The 23,897-nt window shown below is 49.7% G+C and overlaps 1 protein-coding gene across 1 annotated transcript in view; it reads left to right on the forward strand.

Moving 5' to 3' along the window:
* Positions 1 to 23,897, forward strand: part of LOC106591870 (bone morphogenetic protein receptor type-2) — an 81,516-nt gene that overhangs the window by 6,322 nt on the left and 51,297 nt on the right. The window contains 1 exon segment of the mRNA XM_045698445.1: positions 10,269 to 10,448. Within this exon segment, the coding sequence (XP_045554401.1) occupies positions 10,269 to 10,448 (180 nt within the window).

Here is a 23,897-nt window from a genome sequence, read left to right on the forward strand (position 1 = left end):
GTACCCTGTCTGTCTCTCCACTACCGTACCCTGTCTGTCTCCACTACCGCACCCTGTCTGTCTCCACTACCGCATTCCCTGTCTGTCTCCACTACCGTACCCTGTCTGTCTCCACTACCGTACCCTGTCTGTCTCCACTACCGTACCCTGTCTGTATCTCCACTACCGTACCCTGTCTGTATCTCCACTACCGTACCCTGTCTGTATCTCCACTACCGTACCCTGTCTGTATCTCCACTACCGTACCCTGTCTGTCTCCACTACCGTACCCTGTCTGTCTCCACTACCGTACCCTGTCTGTCTCCACCTACCGTACCCTGTCTGTCTCCACTACCGTATTCCTGTCTGTCTCCACTACCGTACCCTGTCTGTCTCCACTACCGTACTCCTGTCTGTCTCTCCACTACCGTACCCTGTCTGTCTCCACTACCGTACCCTGTCTGTCTCCACTACCGTACCCTGTCTGTCTCTCCACTACCGTACCCTGTCTGTCTCCACTACCGTACCCTGTCTGTCTCCACTACCGTACCCTGTCTGTCTCCACTACCGTACCCTGTCTGTCTCTCCACTACCGTACCCTGTCTGTCTCTCCACTACCGTACCCTGTCTGTCTCTCCACTACCGTACCCTGTCTGTCTCCACTACCGTACCCTGTCTGTATCTCCACTACCGTACCCTGTCTGTCTCTCCACTACCGTACCCTGTCTGTCTCCACTACCGTACCCTGTCTGTCTCCACTACCGTACCCTGTCTGTCTCCACTACCGTACCCTGTCTGTCTCTCCACTACCGTACCCTGTCTGTATCTCCACTACCGTACTCCTGTCTGTCTCCACTACCGTACCCTGTCTGTCTCCACTACCGTACCCTGTCTGTCTCCACTACCGTACCCTGTCTGTCTCCACCTACCGTACCCTGTCTGTCTCCACTACCGCACCCTGTCTGTCTCCACTACCGTACCCTGTCTGTCTCTCCACTACCGTACCCCGTCTGTCTCCACTACCGTACCCTGTCTGTCTCTCCACTTCCGTACCCTGTCTGTCTCTCCACTTCCGTACCCTGTCTGTCTCCACCTACCGTACCCTGTCTGTCTCCACTACCGTACCCTGTCTGTCTCCACTACCGTACCCTGTCTGTCTCCACTACCGTACCCTGTCTCTCTCCACTACCGTACCCTGTCTGTCTCCACTACCGTACCCTGTCTGTCTCTCCACTACCGTACCCTGTCTGTCTCCACTACCGTACCCTGTCTGTCTCCACTACCGTACCCTGTCTGTCTCTCCACTTCCGTACTCCTGTCTGTCTCTCCACTACCGTACCCTGTCTGTCTCCACTACCGTACCCTGTCTGTCTCTCCACTACCGTACCCTGTCTGTCTCTCCACTACCGTACCCTGTCTGTCTCTCCACTACCGTACCCTGTCTGTCTCTCCACTACCGCATTCCCTGTCTGTCTCTCCACTACCGTACCCTGTCTGTCTCTCCACTACCGTACCCTGTCTGTCTCCACTACCGTACCCTGTCTGTCTCTCCACTTCCGTACCCTGTCTGTCTCTCCACTACCGTACCCTGTCTGTCTCCACTACCGTACCCTGTCTGTCTCCACTACCGTACCCTGTCTGTCTCTCCACTACCGTACCCCGTCTGTCTCCACTACCGTACCCTGTCTGTCTCTCCACTTCCGTACCCTGTCTGTCTCTCCACTACCATACCCTGTCTGTCTCCACTACCGTACCCTGTCTGTCTCTCCACCACCGTACCCCGTCTGTCTCCACTACCGTACCCTGTCTGTCTCCACTACCGTACCCTGTCTGTCTCCACTACCGTACCCTGTCTGTCTCCACTACCGTACCCTGTCTGTCTCCACTACCGTACCCTGTCTGTCTCTCCACTACCGTACCCTGTCTGTCTCTCCACTACCGTACCCTGTCTGTCTCTCCACTACCGTACCCTGTCTGTGTCTCCACTACCGTACCCTGTCTGTCTCTCCACTACCGTACCCTGTCTGTCTCTCCACTACCGTACCCTGTCTGTCTCCACTACCGTACCCTGTCTGTCTCCACTACCGTACCCTGTCTGTCTCCACTACCGTACCCTGTCTGTCTCCACTACCGTACCCTGTCTGTCTCCACTACCGTACCCTGTCTGTCTCCACTACCGTACCCTGTCTGTCTCCACTACCGTACCCTGTCTGTCTCCACTACCGTACCCTGTCTGTCTCTCCACTACCGTACCCTGTCTGTCTCCACTACCGTACCCTGTCTGTCTCCACTACCGTACCCTGTCTGTCTCCACTACCGTACCCTGTCTGTCTCCACTACCGTACCCTGTCTGTCTCCACTACCGTACCCTGTCTGTCTCTCCACTACCGTACCCTGTCTGTCTCTCCACTACCGTACCCTGTCTGTCTCCACTACCGTACCCTGTCTGTCTCTCCACTACCGTACCCTGTCTGTCTCTCCACTACCGTACCCTGTCTGTCTCTCCACTACCGTACCCTGTCTGTCTCCACTACCGTACCCTGTCTGTCTCTCCACTACCGTACCCTGTCTGTCTCTCCACTACCGTACCCTGTCTGTCTCTCCACTACCGTACCCTGTCTGTCTCCACTACCGTACCCTGTCTGTCTCTCCACTACCGTACCCTGTCTGTCTCTCCACTACCGTACCCTGTCTGTCTCCACTACCGTACCCTGTCTGTCTCTCCACTACCGTACCCTGTCTGTCTCTCCACTACCGTACCCTGTCTGTCTCTCCACTACCGTACCCTGTCTGTCTCCACTACCGTACCCTGTCTGTCTCCACTACCGTACCCTGTCTGTCTCCACTACCGTACCCTGTCTGTCTCCACTACCGTACCCTGTCTGTCTCCACTACCGTACCCTGTCTGTCTCTCCACTACCGTACCCTGTCTGTCTCCACTACCGTACCCTGTCTGTCTCCACTACCGTACCCTGTCTGTCTCTCCACTACCGTACCCTGTCTGTCTCTCCACTACCGTACCCTGTCTGTCTCTCCACTACCGTACCCTGTCTGTCTCTCCACTACCGTACCCTGTCTGTCTCCACTACCGTACCCTGTCTGTCTCTCCACTACCGTACCCTGTCTGTCTCTCCACTACCGTACCCTGTCTGTCTCCACTACCGTACCCTGTCTGTCTCTCCACTACCGTACCCTGTCTGTCTCTCCACTACCGTACCCTGTCTGTCTCTCCACTACCGTACCCTGTCTGTCTCTCCACTACCGTACCCTGTCTGTCTCCACTACCGTATTCCCTGTCTGTCTCTCCACTACCGTACCCTGTCTGTCTCTCCACTACCGTACCCTGTCTGTCTCTCCACTACCGTACCCTGTCTGTCTCTCCACTACCGTAGCCTGTCTGTCTCTCCACTACCGTAGCCTGTCTGTCTCTCCACTACCGTACCCTGTCTGTCTCTCCACTACCGTACCCTGTCTGTCTCCACTACCGTACCCTGTCTGTCTCCACTACCGTACCCTGTCTGTCTCCACTACCGTACCCTGTCTGTCTCCACTACCGTACCCTGTCTGTCTCCACTACCGTACCCTGTCTGTCTCTCCACTACCGTACCCTGTCTGTCTCCACTACCGTACCCTGTCTGTCTCCACTACCGTACCCTGTCTGTATCTCCACTACCGTACCCTGTCTGTGTCTCCACTACCGTACCCTGTCTGTCTCTCCACTACCGTACCCTGTCTGTCTCTCCACTACCGTACCCTGTCTGTCTCTCCACTACCGTACCCTGTCTGTCTCTCCACTACCGTACCCTGTCTGTCTCTCCACTACCGTACCCTGTCTGTCTCCACTACCGTACCCTGTCTGTCTCCACTACCGTACCCTGTCTGTCTCTCCACAACCGTACCCTGTCTGTCTCTCCACAACCGTACCCCGTCTGTCTCTCCACTACCGTACCCTGTCTGTCTCCACTACCGTACCCTGTCTGTCTCTCCACTTCCGTACCCTGTCTCTCTCCACTACCGTACCCTGTCTGTCTCTCCACTACCGTGAAGGAGCCCAGTTTTCCCTGGGGCTCAGTCTGGTTTAGGTCGATTCTGGCTTTAATCAGGAGGATTATCGTGTCTGCAGGACAGCCTGAACCCAGACAGACCCCAGAGAGAGCAGAGGGACAGATTAAACACCCCCAGCCCTTCGCCCCTACCATTATCCCCCTCTCCCCCTCTCCCCTACCATTATCCCCCTCTCCCCTACCATTATCCCCCTCTCCCCCTCTCCCCTACCATTATCCCCCTCTCCCCTACCATTATCCCCCTCTCCCCCTCTCCCAATCTCCTCTACCATTATCCCCCATCCCCTACCATTATCCAGTAGGACATTTCAGGGGTCTATAATGGGATGTATTTCCAGTAGGACATTTCAGGGGTCTATAATGGGATGTATTTCCAGTAGGACATTTCAGGGGTCCATAATGGGATGTATTTATTTCCAGTAGGACATTTCAGGGGTCCATAATGGGATGTATTTATTTCCAGTAGGACATTTCAGGGGTCTATAATATGTATTTCCAGTAGGACATTTCAGGGGTCCATAATGGGATGTATTTCCAGTAGGACATTTCAGGGGTCCATAATGGGATGTATGTATTTCCAGTAGGACATTTCAGGGGTCTATAATATGTATTTCCAGTAGGACATTTCAGGGGTCCATAATGGGATGTATTTCCAGTAGGACATTTCAGGGGTCCATAATGGGATGTATGTATTTCCAGTAGGACATTTCAGGGGTCCATAATGGGATGTATTTCCAGTAGGACATTTCAGGGGTCTATAATGGGATGTATTTCCAGTAGGACATTTCAGGGGTCCATAATGGGATGTATTTCCAGTAGGACATTTCAGGGGTCCATAATATGTATTTCCAGTAGGACATTTCAGGGGTCCATAATATGTATTTCCAGTAGGACATTTCAGGGGTCCATAATGGGATGTATTTCCAGTAGGACATTTCAGGGGTCTATAATGGGATGTATTTCCAGTAGGACATTTCAGGGGTCTATAATGGGATGTATTTCCAGTAGGACATTTCAGGGGTCCATAATGCGATGTATGTATTTCCAGTAGGACATTTCAGGGGTCCATAATATGTATTTCCAGTAGGACATTTCAGGGGTCTATAATATCTATTTCCAGTAGGACATTTCAGGGGTCCATAATATGTATTTCCAGTAGGACATTTCAGGGGTCTATAATATGTATTTCCAGTAGGACATTTCAGGGGTCCATAATGGGATGTATTTCCAGTAGGACATTTCAGGGGTCCATAATGGGATGTATGTATTTCCAGTAGGACATTTCAGGGGTCTATAATGGGATGTATTTCCAGTAGGACATTTCAGGGGTCTATAATGGGATGTATTTCCAGTAGGACATTTCAGGGGTCTATAATAGGATGTATTTCCAGTAGGACATTTCAGGGGTCCATAATGGGATGTATTTCCAGTAGGACATTTCAGGGGTCCATAATGGGATGTGTATTTCCAGTAGGACATTTCAGGGGTCCATAATGGGATGTATTTCCAGTAGGACATTTCAGGGGTCTATAATATCTATTTCCAGTAGGACATTTCAGGGGTCCATAATATGTATTTCCAGTAGGACATTTCAGGGGTCTATAATATGTATTTCCAGTAGGACATTTCAGGGGTCCATAATGGGATGTATTTCCAGTAGGACATTTCAGGGGTCTATAATGGGATGTATTTCCAGTAGGACATTTCAGGGGTCCATAATGGGATGTATGTATTTCCAGTAGGACATTTCAGGGGTCTATAATGGGATGTATTTCCAGTAGGACATTTCAGGGGTCCATAATGGGATGTATTTCCAGTAGAACATTTCAGGGGTCCATAATGGGATGTATTTCCAGTAGGACATTTCAGGGGTCCATAATGGGATGTATTTCCAGTAGGCCATTTCAGGGGTCTAATATGGGATGTATGTATTTCCAGTAGGACATTTCAGGGGTCTATAATATGATGTATTTCCAGTAGGACATTTCCGGGGTCCATAATATGTATTTCCAGGAGGACATTTCAGGGGTCCATAATATGTATTTCCAGTAGGACATTTCAGGGGTCTATAATATGTATTTCCAGTAGGATATTTCAGGGGTCCATAATGGGATGTATTTCCAGTAGGACATTTCAGGGGTCCATAATGGGATGTATGTATTTCCAGTAGGACATTTCAGGGGTCTATAATGGGATGTATTTCCAGTAGGACATTTCAGGGGTCCATAATGGGATGTATTTCCAGTAGGACATTTCAGGGGTCTATAATGGGATGTATTTCCAGTAGAACATTTCAGGGGTCCATAATGGGATGTATTTCCAGTAGAACATTTCAGGGGTCCATAATGGGATGTATTTCCAGTAGAACATTTCAGGGGTCCATAATGGGATGTATTTCCAGTAGAACATTTCAGGGGTCCATAATGGGATGTATTTCCAGTAGGAAATTTCAGGGGTCCATAATGGGATGTATTTCCAGTAGGACATTTCAGGGGTCTATAATATGTATTTCCAGTAGGACATTTCAGGGATCCATAATGGGATGTATTTCCAGTAGGACATTTCAGGGGTCTATAATGGGATGTATTTCCAGTAGGACATTTCAGGGGTCCATAATGGGATGTATTTCCAGTAGGACATTTCAGGGGTCCATAATGGGATGTATTTCCAGTAGGTCTTTTCAGGGGTCCATAATGGGATGTATTTCCAGTAGGACATTTCAGGGGTCCACAATGGGATGTATTTCCAGTAGGACATTTCAGGGGTCCATAATGGGATGTATTTCCAGTAGGACATTTCAGGGGTCCATAATGGGATGTATTTCCAGTAGGACATTTCAGGGGTCTATAATGGGATGTATGTATTTCCAGTAGGAAATTTCAGGGGTCTATAATGGGATGTATGTATTTCCAGTAGGACATTTCAGGGGTCCATAATATGTACTTCCAGTAGGACATTTCAGGGGTCTATAATATGTACTTCCAGTAGGACATTTCAGGGGTCTATAATATGTATTTCCAGTAGGACATTTCAAGGGTCCATAATGGGATGTATTTCCAGTAGGACATTTCAGGGGTCCATAATATGTACTTCCAGTAGGACATTTCAGGGGTCTATAATATGTATTTCCAGTAGGACATTTCAGGGGTCCATATTGGGATGTATTTCCAGTAGGACATTTCAGGGGTCTATAATGGGATGTATGTATTTCCAGTAGGACATTTCAGGGGTCTATAATATGTATTTCCAGTAGGACATTTCAGGGGTCCATAATGGGATGTATTTCCAGTAGGACATTTCAGGGGTCCATAATGGGATGTATTTCCAGTAGGACATTTCAGGGGTCCACAATGGGATGTATTTCCAGTAGGACATTTCAGGGGTCCATAATGGGATGTATTTCCAGTAGGACATTTCAGGGGTCCATAATGGGATGTATGTATTTCCAGTAGGACATTTCAGAGTCCTACTGTATTTCCAGTAGAACATTTCAGGGTCCTACTGTATTTCCAGTAGGACATTTCAGGGGTCCATAATGGGATGTATTTCCAGTAGGACATTTCAGGGGTCCATAATATGTATTTCCAGTAGGACATTTCAGGGCCTACTGTGTTTCCAGTGTGGATCCAGGGGTCCATAATGGGGTCAGGGGTCAGAGGTCCTTGTAGAGGAGAGCAGCGAGAGGAGAGTCTGGCTGAGCGCTGGGGGAGGAGGGGGACGGGGGAGGGATGGGGAGGAGAGTCTGGCTAAGCGCTGGGGGAGGAGGGGGACGGGGGAGGGATGGGGAGGAGAGTCTGGCTGAGCGCTGGGGGAGGAGGGGGACGGGGGAGGGATGGGGAGGAGAGTCTGGCTGAGCGCTGGGGGAGGAGGGGGACGGGGGAGGGATGGGGAGGAGAGTCTGGCTGAGCGCTGGGGGAGGAGGGGGACGGGGGAGGGATGGGAGGACAGTCTGGCTGAGCGCTGGGGGAGGAGGGGGACGGGGGAGGGATGGGGAGGACAGTCTGGCTGAGCGCTGGGGGAGGAGGGGGACGGGGGAGGGATGGGGAGGACAGTCTGGCTGAGCGCTGGGGGAGAAGGGGGACGGGGGAGGGATGGGGAGGACAGTCTGGCTGAGCGCTGGGGGAGGAGGGGGAGGGATGGGGGACGGAGGGGGACGGGGGAGGAGGGGGAGGGTGAGGAGGGGGGAGGGATGGGGGACGGGGGAGCGATGGGGGAGGGGAGATTAGCAAATAACTGGGCCATGGGTAAACACACCGCTGCTCTGGTCCAATGAACATCCCCTGTCTCTGACCCTGTCTCTAACCCTGTCTTTGACCCTGTCTCTGACCCTGTCTCTAACCCTGTCTTTGACCCTAACCCTGTCTCTAACCCTGTCTCTAACCCTGTCTCTGACCCTGTCTCTAACCCTAACCCTGTCTTTGACCCTGTCTCTAACCCTGTCTCTAACCCTAACCCTGTCTTTGACCCTGTCTCTAACCCTGTCTTTAAACCTGTCTCTAACCCTGTCTCTAACCCTGTCTCTGACCCTGTCTCTAACCCCTAACCCTGTCTCTAACCCTAACCCTGTCTCTAACCCTGTCTCTAACCCAGTCTCTAACCCTGTCTAGACCAGGGTTAATGTAGTGGGTCTGGATTACAGTAGACCACGGTTAATGTAGTAGTGGGTCTGGAATACAGTAGACCAGGGTTAATGTAGTAGTGGGTCTGGAATACAGTAGACCAGGGTTAATGTAGTAGTGGGTCTGGAATACAGTAGACCAGGGTTAATGTAGTGGGTCTGGATTACAGTAGACCACGGTTAATGTAGTAGTGGGTCTGGAATACAGTAGACCAGGGTTAATGTAGTAGTGGGTCTGGAATACAGTAGACCAGGGTTAATGTAGTGGGTCTGGATTACAGTAGACCACGGTTAATGTAGTAGTGGGTCTGGAATACAGTAGACCAGGGTTAATGTAGTGGGTCTGGAATACAGTAGACCAGGGTTAATGTAGTGGTGGGTCTGGATTACAGTAGACCAGTAGACCAGGGTTAATGTAGTAGTGGGTCTGGAATACAGTAGACCAGGGTTAATGTAGTAGTGGGTCTGGAATACAGTAGACCAGGGTTAATGTAGTAGTGGGTCTGGAGTACAGTAGACCAGGGTTAATGTAGTAGCGGGTCTGGAATACAGTAGACCAGGGTTAATGTAGTAGTGGGTCTGGAATACAGTAGACCAGGGTTAATGTAGTGGGTCTGGAATACAGTAGACCACGGTTAATGTAGTGGGTCTGGAATACAGTAGACCAGGGTTAATGTAGTGGTGGGTCTGGAATACAGTAGACCAGGGTTAATGTAGTAGTGGGTCTGGAATACAGTAGACCAGGGTTAATGTAGTAGTGGGTCTGGAATACAGTAGACCAGGGTTAATGTAGTAGCGGGTCTGGAATACAGTAGACCAGGGTTAATGTAGTAGTGGGTCTGGAATACAGTAGACCAGGGTTAATGTAGTAGTGGGTCTGGAATACAGTAGACCAGGGTTAATGTAGTGGGTCTGGAATACAGTAGACCAGGGTTAATGTAGTAGTGGGTCTGGAATACAGTAGACCAGGGTTAATGTAGTGGGTCTGGAATACAGTAGACCAGGGTTAATGTAGTAGTGGGTCTGGAATACAGTAGACCAGGGTTAATGTAGTGGGTCTGGAATACAGTAGACCAGGGTTAATGTAGTAGTGGGTATGGAATACAGTAGACCAGGGTTAATGTAGTAGTGGGTCTGGAATACAGTAGACCAGGGTTAATGTAGTAGTGGGTCTGGAATACAGTAGACCAGGGTTAATGTAGTGGGTCTGGAATACAGTAGACCAGGGTTAATGTAGTGGGTCTGGAATACAGTAGACCAGGGTTAATGTAGTAGTGGGGAGGCTGTAGTGGGGAGGCTGTAGGGGGGAGGCTGTAGGGGGGGAGGCTGTAGTGGGGGAGGCTGTAGTGGGGGAGGCTGTAGGGGGAGGTCAGGGGGAGGCTGTAGTGGGGAGGCTTAGGGGGGAGTCTGTAGTGGGGAGGCTGTAGGGGGGAGGCTGTAGGGGGGAGGCTGTAGGTGGAGGCTGTAGGTGGAGGCTGTAGTGGGGAGGCTGTAGGGGGAGGTCAGGGGGAGGCTGTAGTGGGGAGGCTGTAGCGGTCTGATTGCACACTGTGTGCTGTTTCTGTGTTTGCTGAATGTAGAATGACCACCGGTCTTCCTCCTCTCAGCTGACCAGCAGAAGGAGAGGGAATGTGCCTTCACTGAGCAGCAGTGGGAGATGGAGCGCGTGGCGATGGGAGAAGGACGGGTTTCTCCTGAGAACACCACGATCCACTGCTCTAAAGGATCTCACTGCTTCGGCCTCTGGGAGAAGAGTCCTCCTGGAGACGTCAGGCTGGTCAAACAAGGTGACAGCACCACACACGGTCTGGTACAGCGAACCCTAACCCTAGCTCCTAACCCTAGCTCCTAACCCTAGCTCCTAACCCTAGCTCCTAACCCTAGCTCCTAACCCTAGCTCCTAACCCTAGCTCCTAACCCTAGCTCCTAACCCTGGCTCCTAACCCTAGCTCCTAACCCTAGCTCCTAACCCTAGCTCCTAACCCTAGCTCCTAACCCTAGCTCCTAACCCTAACCCTAACCCTAGCTCCTAACCCTAACCCTAGCTCCTAACCCTAGCTCCTAACCCTAACCCTAACCCTAGCTCCTAAACCCTAACCCTAACCCTAGCTCCTAACCCTGGCTCCCAACCCTGGCTCCCAACCCTAGCTCCTAACCCTGGCTCCTAACCCCAACCCTAGCTCCTAACCCTAACCCTAACCCTAACCCTAGCTCCTAACCCTAGCTCCTAACCCTAGCTCCTAACCCTAGCTCCTAACCCTAGCTCCTAACCCCAACCCTAACCCTAGCTCCTAACCCTAGCTCCCAACCCTAGCTCCTAACCCTAGATCCCAACCCTAGCTCCCAACCCTAGATCCCAACCCTAGCTCCTAACCCTAGCTCCTAACCCTAGCTCCCAACCCTAACCCCAACCTAGCTCCCAACCCTAGCCCCAACCCTAGCTCCTAACCCTAGCTCCCAGCTCCCAACCCTAGCTCCTAACCCTAGCTCCTAACCCTGGCTCCTAACCCCAACCCTAACCCTAGCTCCTAACCCTAGCTCCTAACCCCAGCTCCTAACCCCAACCCTAACCCTAGCTCCTAACCCTGGCTCCTCAACCCTAGCTCCTAACCCCGGCTCCTAACCCTAACCCTAACCCTAGCTCCTAACCCTAGCTCCTAACCCTAGCTCCCAACCCTAGCTCCTAACCCTAGCTCCTAACCCTAGCTCCCAACCCTAGCTCCTAACCCTGGCTCCCAACCCTAGCTCCTAACCCTAGCTCCCAACCCTAGCTCCTAACCCTGGCTCCCAACCCTGGCTCCTAACCCCGGCTCCCAACCCCAGCTCCTAACCCTAGCTCCCAACCCTAGCTCCTAACCCTAGATCCCAACCCTAGCTCCTAACCCTAGCTCCTAACTCCTAACCCTAGCTCCTAACCCTAGCTCCTAACCCTGGCTCCTAGCCCTAACCCTAACCCTAGCTCCTAACCCTAACCCTAACCCTAGCTCCTAACCCTAGCTCCTAACCCTAGCTCCTAACCCTAGCTCCTAACCCTAGCTCCTAACCCTAGCTCCAACCATAGCTCCTAACCCTAACCCTAACCCTAGCTCCTAACCCTAGCTCCTAGCTCCTAACCCTAGCTCCTAACCCTAGCTCCTAACCCTAGCTCCTAACCCTAGCTCCTAACCCTAGATCCTAACCCTAGATCCTAACCCTAGCTCCTAACCCTAGCTCCTAACTCCTAACCCTAACCCTAGCTCCTAACTCCTGGCTCCTAACCCCAGCTCCCAACCCTGGCTCCCAACCTAGCTCCTAACCCTAGCTCCTAACCATAGCTCCTAACCCTAACCCTAACCCTAGCTCCTAACCCTAGCTCCTAACCCTGGCTCCTAACCCTAACCCTAACCCTAGCTCCTAACCCTAACCCTAGCTCCTAACCCTAGCTCCTAACCCTAGCTCCTAACCCTAGCTCCTAACCCTAGCTCCCAACCCTAACCCTAACCCTAGCTCCCAACCCTAGCTCCTAACCCTAGCTCCTAACCCTAGCTCCTAACCCTAGCTCCTAACCCTAACCCTAACCCTAGCTCCTAGCTCCTAACCCTAGATCCTAACCCTAGCTCCTAACCCTAGCTCCTAACCCTAGCTCCTAACTCTAGCTCCTAACCCTAGCTCCTAACCCTAGATCCTAACCCTAGCTCCTAACCCTAGCTCCTAACTCCTAACCCTAACCCTAGCTCCTAACCCTGGCTCCTAACCCTAGCTCCTAACCCTGGCTCCTAACCCTAGCTCCTAACCCTAGCTCCTAACCATAGCTCCTAACCCTAACCCTAGCTCCTAACCCTAGCTCCTAACCCTAACCCTAGCTCCTAACCCTAGCTCCTAACCCTAGCTCCTAACTCCTAACCCTAACCCTAGCTCCTAACCCTAGCTCCTAACCCTAGCTCCTAACCCTAGCTCCTAAACCTAGCTCCTAACCCTAGCTCCTAAACCTAGCTCCTAACCCTAACCCTAGTTCCTAACCCTAGTTCCTAACCCTAGCTCCTAACCCTAGCTCCTAACCCTAGCTCCTAACCCTAGCTCCTAACCCTAGCTCCTAACCCTAACCCTAACTCCTAAACCCTAGCTCCTAACCCTAGCTCCTAACCCTAGCTCCTAACCCTAACCCTAGCTCCTAACCCTAAAACTATCCCTAGCTCCTAACCCTAGCTCCTAACCCTAGCTCCTAACCCTAGCTCCTATCCCTAGCTCCTATCCCTAGCTCCTATCCCTAACCCTAGCTCCGAACCCTAGCTCCTAACTCTAGCTCCTAACCCTATCCCTAGCTCCTAACTCTAGCTCCTAACCCTAAACCTAGCTCCTAACCCTAAACCTAGCTCCTAACCCTAGCTCCTAACCCTAGCTCCTAACCCTAGCTCCTAACCCTAAAATGTCTAGTCCCCTGGCCCCTATACATACTGTATCTACTGACCCTGTATATAGTCCCCTGGCCCCTATACATACTGACCCTGTATATAGTCCCCTGGCCCCTATACATACTGACCCTGTATATAGTCCCCTGGCCCCTATACATACTGACCCTGTATATAGTCCCCTGGCCCCTATACATACTGACCCTGTATATAGTCCCCTGGTCCCTATACATACTGACCCTGTATATAGTCCCCTGACCCCTATACATACTGACCCTGTATATAGTCCCCTGACCCCTATACATACTGACCCTGTATATAGTCCCCTGGCCCCTATACATACTGACCCTGTATATAGTCCCCTGGTCCCTATACCTACTGACCCTGTATATAGTCCCCTGGTCCCTATACATACTGACCCTGTATATAGTCCCCTGACCCCTATACATACTGTATCTACTGACCCTGTATATAGTCCCCTGACCCCTATACATACTGACCCTGTATATAGTCCCCTGGTCCCTATACATACTGTATCTACTGACCCTGTATATAGTCCCCTGGCCCCTATACATACTGACCCTGTATATAGTCCCCTGACCCCTATACATACTGTATCTACTGACCCTGTATATAGTCCCCTGGCCCCGATACATACTGACCCTGTATATAGTCCCCTGACCCCTATACATACTGTATCTACTGACCCTGTATATAGTCCCCTGGTCCCTATACATACTGACCCTGTATATAGTCCCCTGGTCCCTATACATACTGACCCTGTATATAGTCCCCTGACCCCTATACATACTGTATCTACTGACCCTGTATATAGTCCCCTGGCCCCTATACATACTGACCCTGTATATAGTCCCCTGGTCCCTATACATACTGACCCTGTATATAGTCCCCTGACCCCTATACATACTGACCCTGTATATAGTCCCCTGACCCCTATACATACTGACCCTGTATATAGTCCCCTGGTTCTATACATACTGACCCTGTATATAGTCCCCTGTCCCCTATACATACTGACCCTGTATATAGTCCCCTGGCCCCTATACATACTGTATCTACTGACCCTGTATATAGTCCCCTGTTCCCTATACATACTGACCCTGTATATAGTCCCCTGGCCCCTATACATACTGACCCTGTATATAGTCCCCTGGCCCCTATACATACTGACCCTGTATATAGTCCCCTGGTCCCTATACATACTGACCCTGTATATAGTCCCCTGGCCCCTATACATACTGACCCTGTATATAGTCCCCTGGCCCCTATACATACTGTATCTACTGACCCTGTATATAGTCCCCTGACCCCTATACATACTGACCCTGTATATAGTCCCCTGACCCCTATATATACTGACCCTGTATATAGTCCCCTGGTCCCTATACATACTGTATCTTCTGACCCTGTATATAGTCCCCTGGTTCCCTATACATACTGACCCTGTATATAGTCCCCTGGTCCCTATACATACTGACCCTGTATATAGTCCTCTGACCCCTATACATACTGACCCTGTATATAGTCCCCTGACCCCTATACATACTGACCCTGTATATAGTCCCCTGGTCCCTATACATACTGACCCTGTATATAGTCCCCTGGTCCCTATACATACTGACCCTGTATATAGTCCCCTGGCCCCTATACATACTGACCCTGTATATAGTCCCCTGACCCCTATACATACTGACCCTGTATATAGTCCCCTGGCCCCTATACATACTGACCCTGTATATAGTCCCCTGGCCCCTATACATACTGACCCTGTATATAGTCCCCTGGCCCCTATACATACTGACCCTGTATATAGTCCCCTGACCCTGTATATAGTCCCCTGGTCCCTATACATACTGACCCTGTATATAGTCCCCTGGTCCCTATACATACTGACCCTGTATATAGTCCCCTGACCCCTATACATACTGACCCTGTATATAGTCCCCTGGTCCCTATACATACTGACCCTGTATATAGTCCCCTGGCCCCTATACATACTGTATCTACTGACCCTGTATATAGTCCCCTGGCCCCTATACATACTGACCCTGTATATAGTCCCCTGGTCCCTATACATACTGACCCTGTATATAGTCCCCTGGTCCCTATACATACTGACCCTGTATATAGTCCCCTGGTCCCTATACATACTAACCCTGTATATAGTCCCCTGGTCCCTATACATACTGACCCTGTATATAGTCCCCTGGTCCCTATACATACTGACCCTGTATATAGTCCCCTGGTCCCTATACATACTGACCCTGTATATAGTCCCCTGGTCCCTATACATACTGACCCTGTATATAGTCCCCTGGCCCCTATACATACTGACCCTGTATATAGTCCCCTGGTCCCTATACATACTGACCCTGTATATAGTCCCCTGGCCCCTATACATACTGTATCTACTGACCCTGTATATAGTCCCCTGGCCCCTATACATACTGACCCTGTATATAGTCCCCTGGTCCCTATACATACTGACCCTGTATATAGTCCCCTGGTCCCTATACATACTTACCCTGTATATAGTCCCCTGGCCCCTATACATACTGTATCTCCTGACCCTGTATATAGTCCCCTGGTCCCTATACATACTGACCCTGTATATAGTCCCCTGGCCCCTATACATACTGACCCTGTATATAGTCCCCTGGCCCCTATACATACTGGCCCTGTATATAGTCCCCTGGCCCCTATACATACTGACCCTGTATATAGTCCCCTGTTCCCTATACATACTGACCCTGTATATAGTCCCCTGACCCCTATACATACTGACCCTGTATATAGTCCCCTGACCCCTATACATACTGACCCTGTATATAGTCCCCTGGCCCCTATACATACTGACCCTGTATATAGTCCCCTGGCCCCTATACATACTGACCCTGTATATAGTCCCCTGTTCCCTATACATACTGACCCTGTATATAGTCCCCTGACCCCTATACATACTGACCCTGTATATAGTCCCCTGACCCCTATACATACTGACCCTGTATATAGTCTCCTGACCCCTATACATACTGACCCTGTATATAGTCCCCTGGTCCCTATACATACTGTATCTACTGACCCTGTATATAGTCCCCTGGTCCCTATACATACTGACCCTGTATATAGTCCCCTGGCCCCTATACATACTGACCCTGTATATAGTCCCCTGACCCCTATACATACTGACCCTGTATATAGTCCCCTGGCCCCTATACATACTGACCCTGTATATAGTCCCCTGGCCCCTATACATACTGTATCTACTGACCCTGTATATAGTCCCCTGGTCCCTATACATACTGACCCTGTATATAGTCCCCTGGCCCCTATACATACTGACCCTGTATATAGTCCCCTGGTCCCTATACATACTGTATCTACTGACCCTGTATATAGTCCCCTGACCCCTATACATACTGACCCTGTATATAGTCCCCTGGTCCCTATACATACTGTATCTACTGACCCTGTATATAGTCCCCTGGTCCCTATACATACTGACCCTGTATATAGTCCCCTGGTCCCTATACATACTGACCCTGTATATAGTCCCCTGGTCCCTATACATACTGTATCTACTGACCCTGTATATAGTCCCTTGGTGCCTATACATACTGTATCTACTGACCCTGTATATAGTCCCCTGGCCCCTATACATACTGACCCTGTATATAGTCCCCTGGTCCCTATACATACTGACCCTGTATATAGTCCCCTGGCCCCTATACATACTGACCCTGTATATAGTCCCCTGGCCCCTATACATACTGACCCTGTATATAGTCCCCTGGCCCCTATACATACTGACCCTGTATATAGTCCCCTGGCCCCTATACATATACTAACCCTGTATATAGTCCCCTGGCCCCTATACATACTGACCCCTGTATATAGTCCCCTGGCCCCTATACATACTAACCCTGTATATAGTCCCCTGGCCCCTATACATACTGACCCTGTATATAGTCCCCTGGTCCCTATACATACTGTATCTACTGACCCTGTATATAGTCCCCTGGCCCCTATACATACTGACCCTGTATATAGTCCCCTTACCCCTATACATACTGACCCTGTATATAGTCCCCTGGCCCCTATACATACTGACCCTGTATATAGTCCCCCGGCCCCTATACATACTGACCCTGTATATAGTCCCCTGACCCCTATACATACTGACCCTGTATATAGTCCCCTGGCCCCTATACATACTGACCCTGTATATAGTCCCCTGACCCCTATACATACTGTATCTACTGACCCTGTATATAGTCCCCTGGTCCCTATACATACTGTATCTACCGATCCTGTATATAGTCCCCTGGTCCCTATACATACTGACCCTGTATATAGTCCCCTGGTCCCTATACATACTGACCCTGCATATAGTCCCCTGGTCCCTATACATACTGACCCTGTATATAGTCCCCTGGCCCCTATACATACTGACCCTGTATATAGTCCCCTGGTCCCTATACATCCTGACCCTGTATATAGTCCCCTGACCCCTATACATACTGACCCTGTATATAGTCCCCTGGCCCCTATACATAGTGACCCTGTATATAGTCCCCTGGCCCCTATACATACTGTATCTACTGACCCTGTATATAGTCCCCTGGCCCCTATACATACTGACCCTGTATATAGTCCCCTGACCCCTATACATACTGTATCTACTGACCCTGTATATAGTCCCTTGGCCCCTATACATACTGACCCTGTATATAGTCCCCTGGCCCCTATACATACTGACCCTGTATATAGTCCCCTGGTCCCTATACATACTGACCCTGTATATAGTCCCCTGGCCCCTATACATACTGACCCTGTATATAGTCCCCTGGCCCCTATACATACTGACCCTGTATATAGTCCCCTGGTCCCTATACATACTGACCCTGTATATAGTCCCCTGGTCCCTATACATACTGACCCTGTATATAGTCCCCTGGTCCCTATACATACTGACCCTGTATATAGTCCCCTGGTCCCTATACATACTGACCCTGTATATAGTCCCCTGGTCCCTATACCTACTGACCCTGTATATAGTCCCCTGGTCCCTATACATACTGACCCTGTATATAGTCCCCTGGTCCCTGTACATACTGACCCTGTATGTAGTCCCCTGACCCCTATACATACTGACCCTGTATATAGTCCCCTGGTCCCTATACATACTGACCCTGTATATAGTCCCCTGGTCCCTATACATACTGTATCTACTGACCCTGTATATAGTCCCCTGGTCCCTATACATACTGTATCTGCTGACCCTGTGTATATAGTCCCCTGGCCCCTATACATACTGTATCTACTGACCCTGTATATAGTCCCCTGACCCCTATACATACTGTATCTACCTACCCTGTATATAGTGCCCTGGCCCCTATACATACTGTATCTACTGACCCTGTATATAGTCCCCTGGCCTCTATACATACTGACCCTGTATATAGTCCCCTGGCCCCTATACATACTGTATCTACTGACCCTGTATATAGTCCCCTGGCCCCTATACATACTGTATCTACTGACCCTGTATATAGTCCCCTGGTCCCTATACATACTGACCCTGTATATAGTCCCCTGGCCCCTATACATACTGACCCTGTATATAGTCCCCTGGCCCCTATACATACTGACCCTGTATATAGTCCCCTGGCCCCTATACATACTGACCCTGTATATAGTCCCCTGGTCCCTATACATACTGTATCTACTGACCCTGTATATAGTCCCCTGACCCCTATACATACTGACCCTGTATATAGTCCCCTGACCCCTATACATACTGTATCTACTGACCCTGTATATAGTACCCTGGTCCCTATACATACTGTATCTACTGACCCTGTATATAGTCCCCTGACCCTGTATATAGTCCCCTGGCCCCTATACATACTGACCCTGTATATAGTCCCCTGGTACCTATACATACTGACCCTGTATATAGTCCCCTGGTCCCTGTACATACTGACCCTGTATATAGTCCCCTGGCACCTATACATACTGTATCTACTGACCCTGTATATAGTCCCCTGACCCCTATACATACTGTATCTAATGACCCTGTATATAGTCCCCTGGCCCCTATACATACTGACCCTGTATATAGTCCCCTGACCCCTATACATACTGACCCCTGTATATAGTCCCCTGGCCCCTATACATACTGACCCTGTATATAGTCCCCTGGTCCCTATACATACTGTATCTACTGACCCTGTATATAGTCCCCTGGTCCCTATACATACTGACCCTGTATATAGTCCCCTGGTCCCTATACATACTGTATCTACTGACCCTGTATATAGTCCCCTGGTCCCTATACATACTGTATCTGCTGACCCTGTATATAGTCCCCTGGCCCCTATACATACTGTATCTACTGACCCTGTATATAGTCCCCTGACCCCTATACATACTGTATCTACCGACCCTGTATATAGTCCCCTGGCCCCTATACATACTGTATCTACTGACCCTGTATATAGTCCCCTGGCCTCTATACATACTGACCCTGTATATAGTCCCCTGGCCCCTATACATACTGTATCTACTGACCCTGTATATAGTCCCCTGGCCCCTATACATACTGTATCTACTGACCCTGTATATAGTCCCCTGGTCCCTATACATACTGACCCTGTATATAGTCCCCTGGCCCCTATACATACTGACCCTGTATATAGTCCCCTGGCCCCTATACATACTGACCCTGTATATAGTCCCCTGGCCCCTATACATACTGACCCTGTATATAGTCCCCTGGTCCCTATACATACTGTATCTACTGACCCAGTATATAGTCCCCTGGCCCCTATACATACTGACCCTGTATATAGTCCCCTGACCCCTATACATACTGACCCTGTATATTGTCCCCTGGTCCCTATACATACTGTATCTACTGACCCTGTATATAGTCCCCTGGCCCCTATACATACTGACCCTGTATATAGTCCCCTGGTCCCTATACATACTGTATCTACTGACCCTGTATATAGTCCCCTGACCCCTATACATACTGACCCTGTATATAGTCCCCTGACCCCTATACATACTGTATCTACTGACCCTGTATATAGTACCCTGGTCCCTATACATACTGTATCTACTGACCCTGTATATAGTCCCCTGACCCTGTATATAGTCCCCTGGCCCCTATACATACTGACCCTGTATATAGTCCCCTGGTCCCTATACATACTGACCCTGTATATAGTCCCCTGGTCCCTGTACATACTGACCCTGTATATAGTCCCCTGGCACCTATACATACTGTATCTACTGACCCTGTATATAGTCCCCTGGCCCCTATACATATTGACCCTGTATATAGTCCCCTGGCCCCTATACATACTGTATCTACCTACCCTGTATATAGTCCCCTGACCCCTATACATACTGACCCTGTATATAGTCCCCTGACCCCTATACATACTGACCCTGTATATAGTCCCCTGGTTCTATACATACTGACCCTGTATATAGTCCCCTGTCCCCTATACATACTGACCCTGTATATAGTCCCCTGGCCCCTATACATACTGTATCTACTGACCCTGTATATAGTCCCCTGTTCCCTATACATACTGACCCTGTATATAGTCCCCTGGCCCCTATACATACTGACCCTGTATATAGTCCCCTGGCCCCTATACATACTGACCCTTTATATAGTCCCCTGGTCCCTATACATACTGACCCTGTATATAGTCCCCTGGCCGCTATACATACTGACCCTGTATATAGTCCCCTGGCCCCTATACATACTGTATCTACTGACCCTGTATATAGTCCCCTGACCCCTATACATACTGACCCTGTATATAGTCCCCTGACCCCTATATATACTGACCCTGTATATAGTCCCCTGGTCCCTATACATACTGTATCTTCTGACCCTGTATATAGTCCCCTGGTTCCCTATACATACTGACCCTGTATATAGTCCCCTGGTCCCTATACATACTGACCCTGTATATAGTCCTCTGACCCCTATACATACTGACCCTGTATATAGTCCCCTGACCCCTATACATACTGACCCTGTATATAGTCCCCTGGTCCCTATGCATACTGACCCTGTATATAGTCCCCTGGTCCCTATACATACTGACCCTGTATATAGTCCCCTGGCCCCTATACATACTGACCCTGTATATAGTCCCCTGACCCCTATACATACTGACCCTGTATATAGTCCCCTGGCCCCTATACATACTGACCCTGTATATAGTCCCCTGGCCCCTATACATACTGACCCTGTATATAGTCCCCTGGCCCCTATACATACTGACCCTGTATATAGTCCCCTGACCCTGTATATAGTCCCCTGGTCCCTATACATACTGACCCTGTATATAGTCCCCTGGTCCCTATACATACTGACCCTGTATATAGTCCCCTGACCCCTATACATACTGACCCTGTATATAGTCCCCTGGTCCCTATACATACTGACCCTGTATATAGTCCCCTGGCCCCTATACATACTGTATCTACTGACCCTGTATATAGTCCCCTGGCCCCTATACATACTGACCCTGTATATAGTCCCCTGGTCCCTATACATACTGACCCTGTATATAGTCCCCTGGTCCCTATACATACTGACCCTGTATATAGTCCCCTGGTCCCTATACATACTGACCCTGTATATAGTCCCCTGGTCCCTATACATACTGACCCTGTATATAGTCCCCTGGTCCCTATACATACTGACCCTGTATATAGTCCCCTGGTCCCTATACATACTGACCCTGTATATAGTCCCCTGGTCCCTATACATACTGACCCTGTATATAGTCCCCTGGCCCCTATACATACTGACCCTGTATATAGTCCCCTGGTCCCTATACATACTGACCCTGTATATAGTCCCCTGGCCCCTATACATACTGTATCTACTGACCCTGTATATAGTCCCCTGGCCCCTATACATACTGACCCTGTATATAGTCCCCTGGTCCCTATACATACTGACCCTGTATATAGTCCCCTGGTCCCTATACATACTGACCCTGTATATAGTCCCCGGCCCCTATACATACTGTATCTCCTGACCCTGTATATAGTCCCCTGGTCCCTATACATACTGACCCTGTATATAGTCCCCTGGCCCCTATACATACTGACCCTGTATATAGTCCCCTGGCCCCTATACATACTGGCCCTGTATATAGTCCCCTGGCCCCTATACATACTGACCCTGTATATAGTCCCCTGTTCCCTATACATACTGACCCTGTATATAGTCCCCTGACCCCTATACATACTGACCCTGTATATAGTCCCCTGACCCCTATACATACTGACCCTGTATATAGTCCCCTGGCCCCTATACATACTGACCCTGTATATAGTCCCCTGGCCCCTATACATACTGACCCTGTATATAGTCCCCTGTTCCCTATACATACTGACCCTGTATATAGTCCCCTGACCCCTATACATACTGACCCTGTATATAGTCCCCTGACCCCTATACATACTGACCCTGTATATAGTCTCCTGACCCCTATACATACTGACCCTGTATATAGTCCCCTGGTCCCTATACATACTGTATCTACTGACCCTGTATATAGTCCCCTGGTCCCTATACATACTGACCCTGTATATAGTCCCCTGGCCCCTATACATACTGACCCTGTATATAGTCCCCTGACCCCTATACATACTGACCCTGTATATAGTCCCCTGGCCCCTATACATACTGACCCTGTATATAGTCCCCTGGCCCCTATACATACTGTATCTACTGACCCTGTATATAGTCCCCTGGTCCCTATACATACTGACCCTGTATATAGTCCCCTGGCCCCTATACATACTGACCCTGTATATAGTCCCCTGGTCCCTATACATACTGTATCTACTGACCCTGTATATAGTCCCCTGACCCCTATACATACTGACCCTGTATATAGTCCCCTGGTCCCTATACATACTGTATCTACTGACCCTGTATATAGTCCCCTGGTCCCTATACATACTGACCCTGTATATAGTCCCTTGGTCCCTATACATACTGACCCTGTATATAGTCCCCTGGTCCCTATACATACTGTATCTACTGACCCTGTATATAGTCCCCTGGTGCCTATACATACTGTATCTACTGACCCTGTATATAGTCCCCTGGCCCCTATACATACTGACCCTGTATATAGTCCCCTGGTCCCTATACATACTGACCCTGTATATAGTCCCCTGGCCCCTATACATACTGACACTGTATATAGTCCCCTGGCCCCTATACATACTGACCCTGTATATAGTCCCCTGGCCCCTATACATACTGACCCTGTATATAGTCCCCTGGCCCCTATACATATACTAACCCTGTATATAGTCCCCTGGCCCCTATACATACTGACCCTGTATATAGTCCCCTGGCCCCTATACATACTGACCCTGTATATAGTCCCCTGGCCCCTATACATACTGACCCTGTATATAGTCCCCTGGTCCCTATACATACTGTATCTACTGACCCTGTATATAGTCCCCTGGCCCCTATACATACTGACCCTGTATATAGTCCCCTTACCCCTATACATACTGACCCTGTATATAGTCCCCTGGCCCCTATACATACTGACCCTGTATATAGTCCCCTGGCCCCTATACATACTGACCCTGTATATAGTCCCCTGACCCCTATACATACTGACCCTGTATATAGTCCCCTGGCCCCTATACATACTGACCCTGTATATAGTCCCCTGACCCCTATACATACTGTATCTACTGACCCTGTATATAGTCCCCTGGTCCCTATACATACTGTATCTACCGATCCTGTATATA

The sequence above is a fragment of the Salmo salar genome, chromosome ssa16 (genome assembly GCF_905237065.1).
Source record: "Salmo salar chromosome ssa16, Ssal_v3.1, whole genome shotgun sequence".
NCBI lineage: Eukaryota > Metazoa > Chordata > Actinopteri > Salmoniformes > Salmonidae > Salmo > Salmo salar.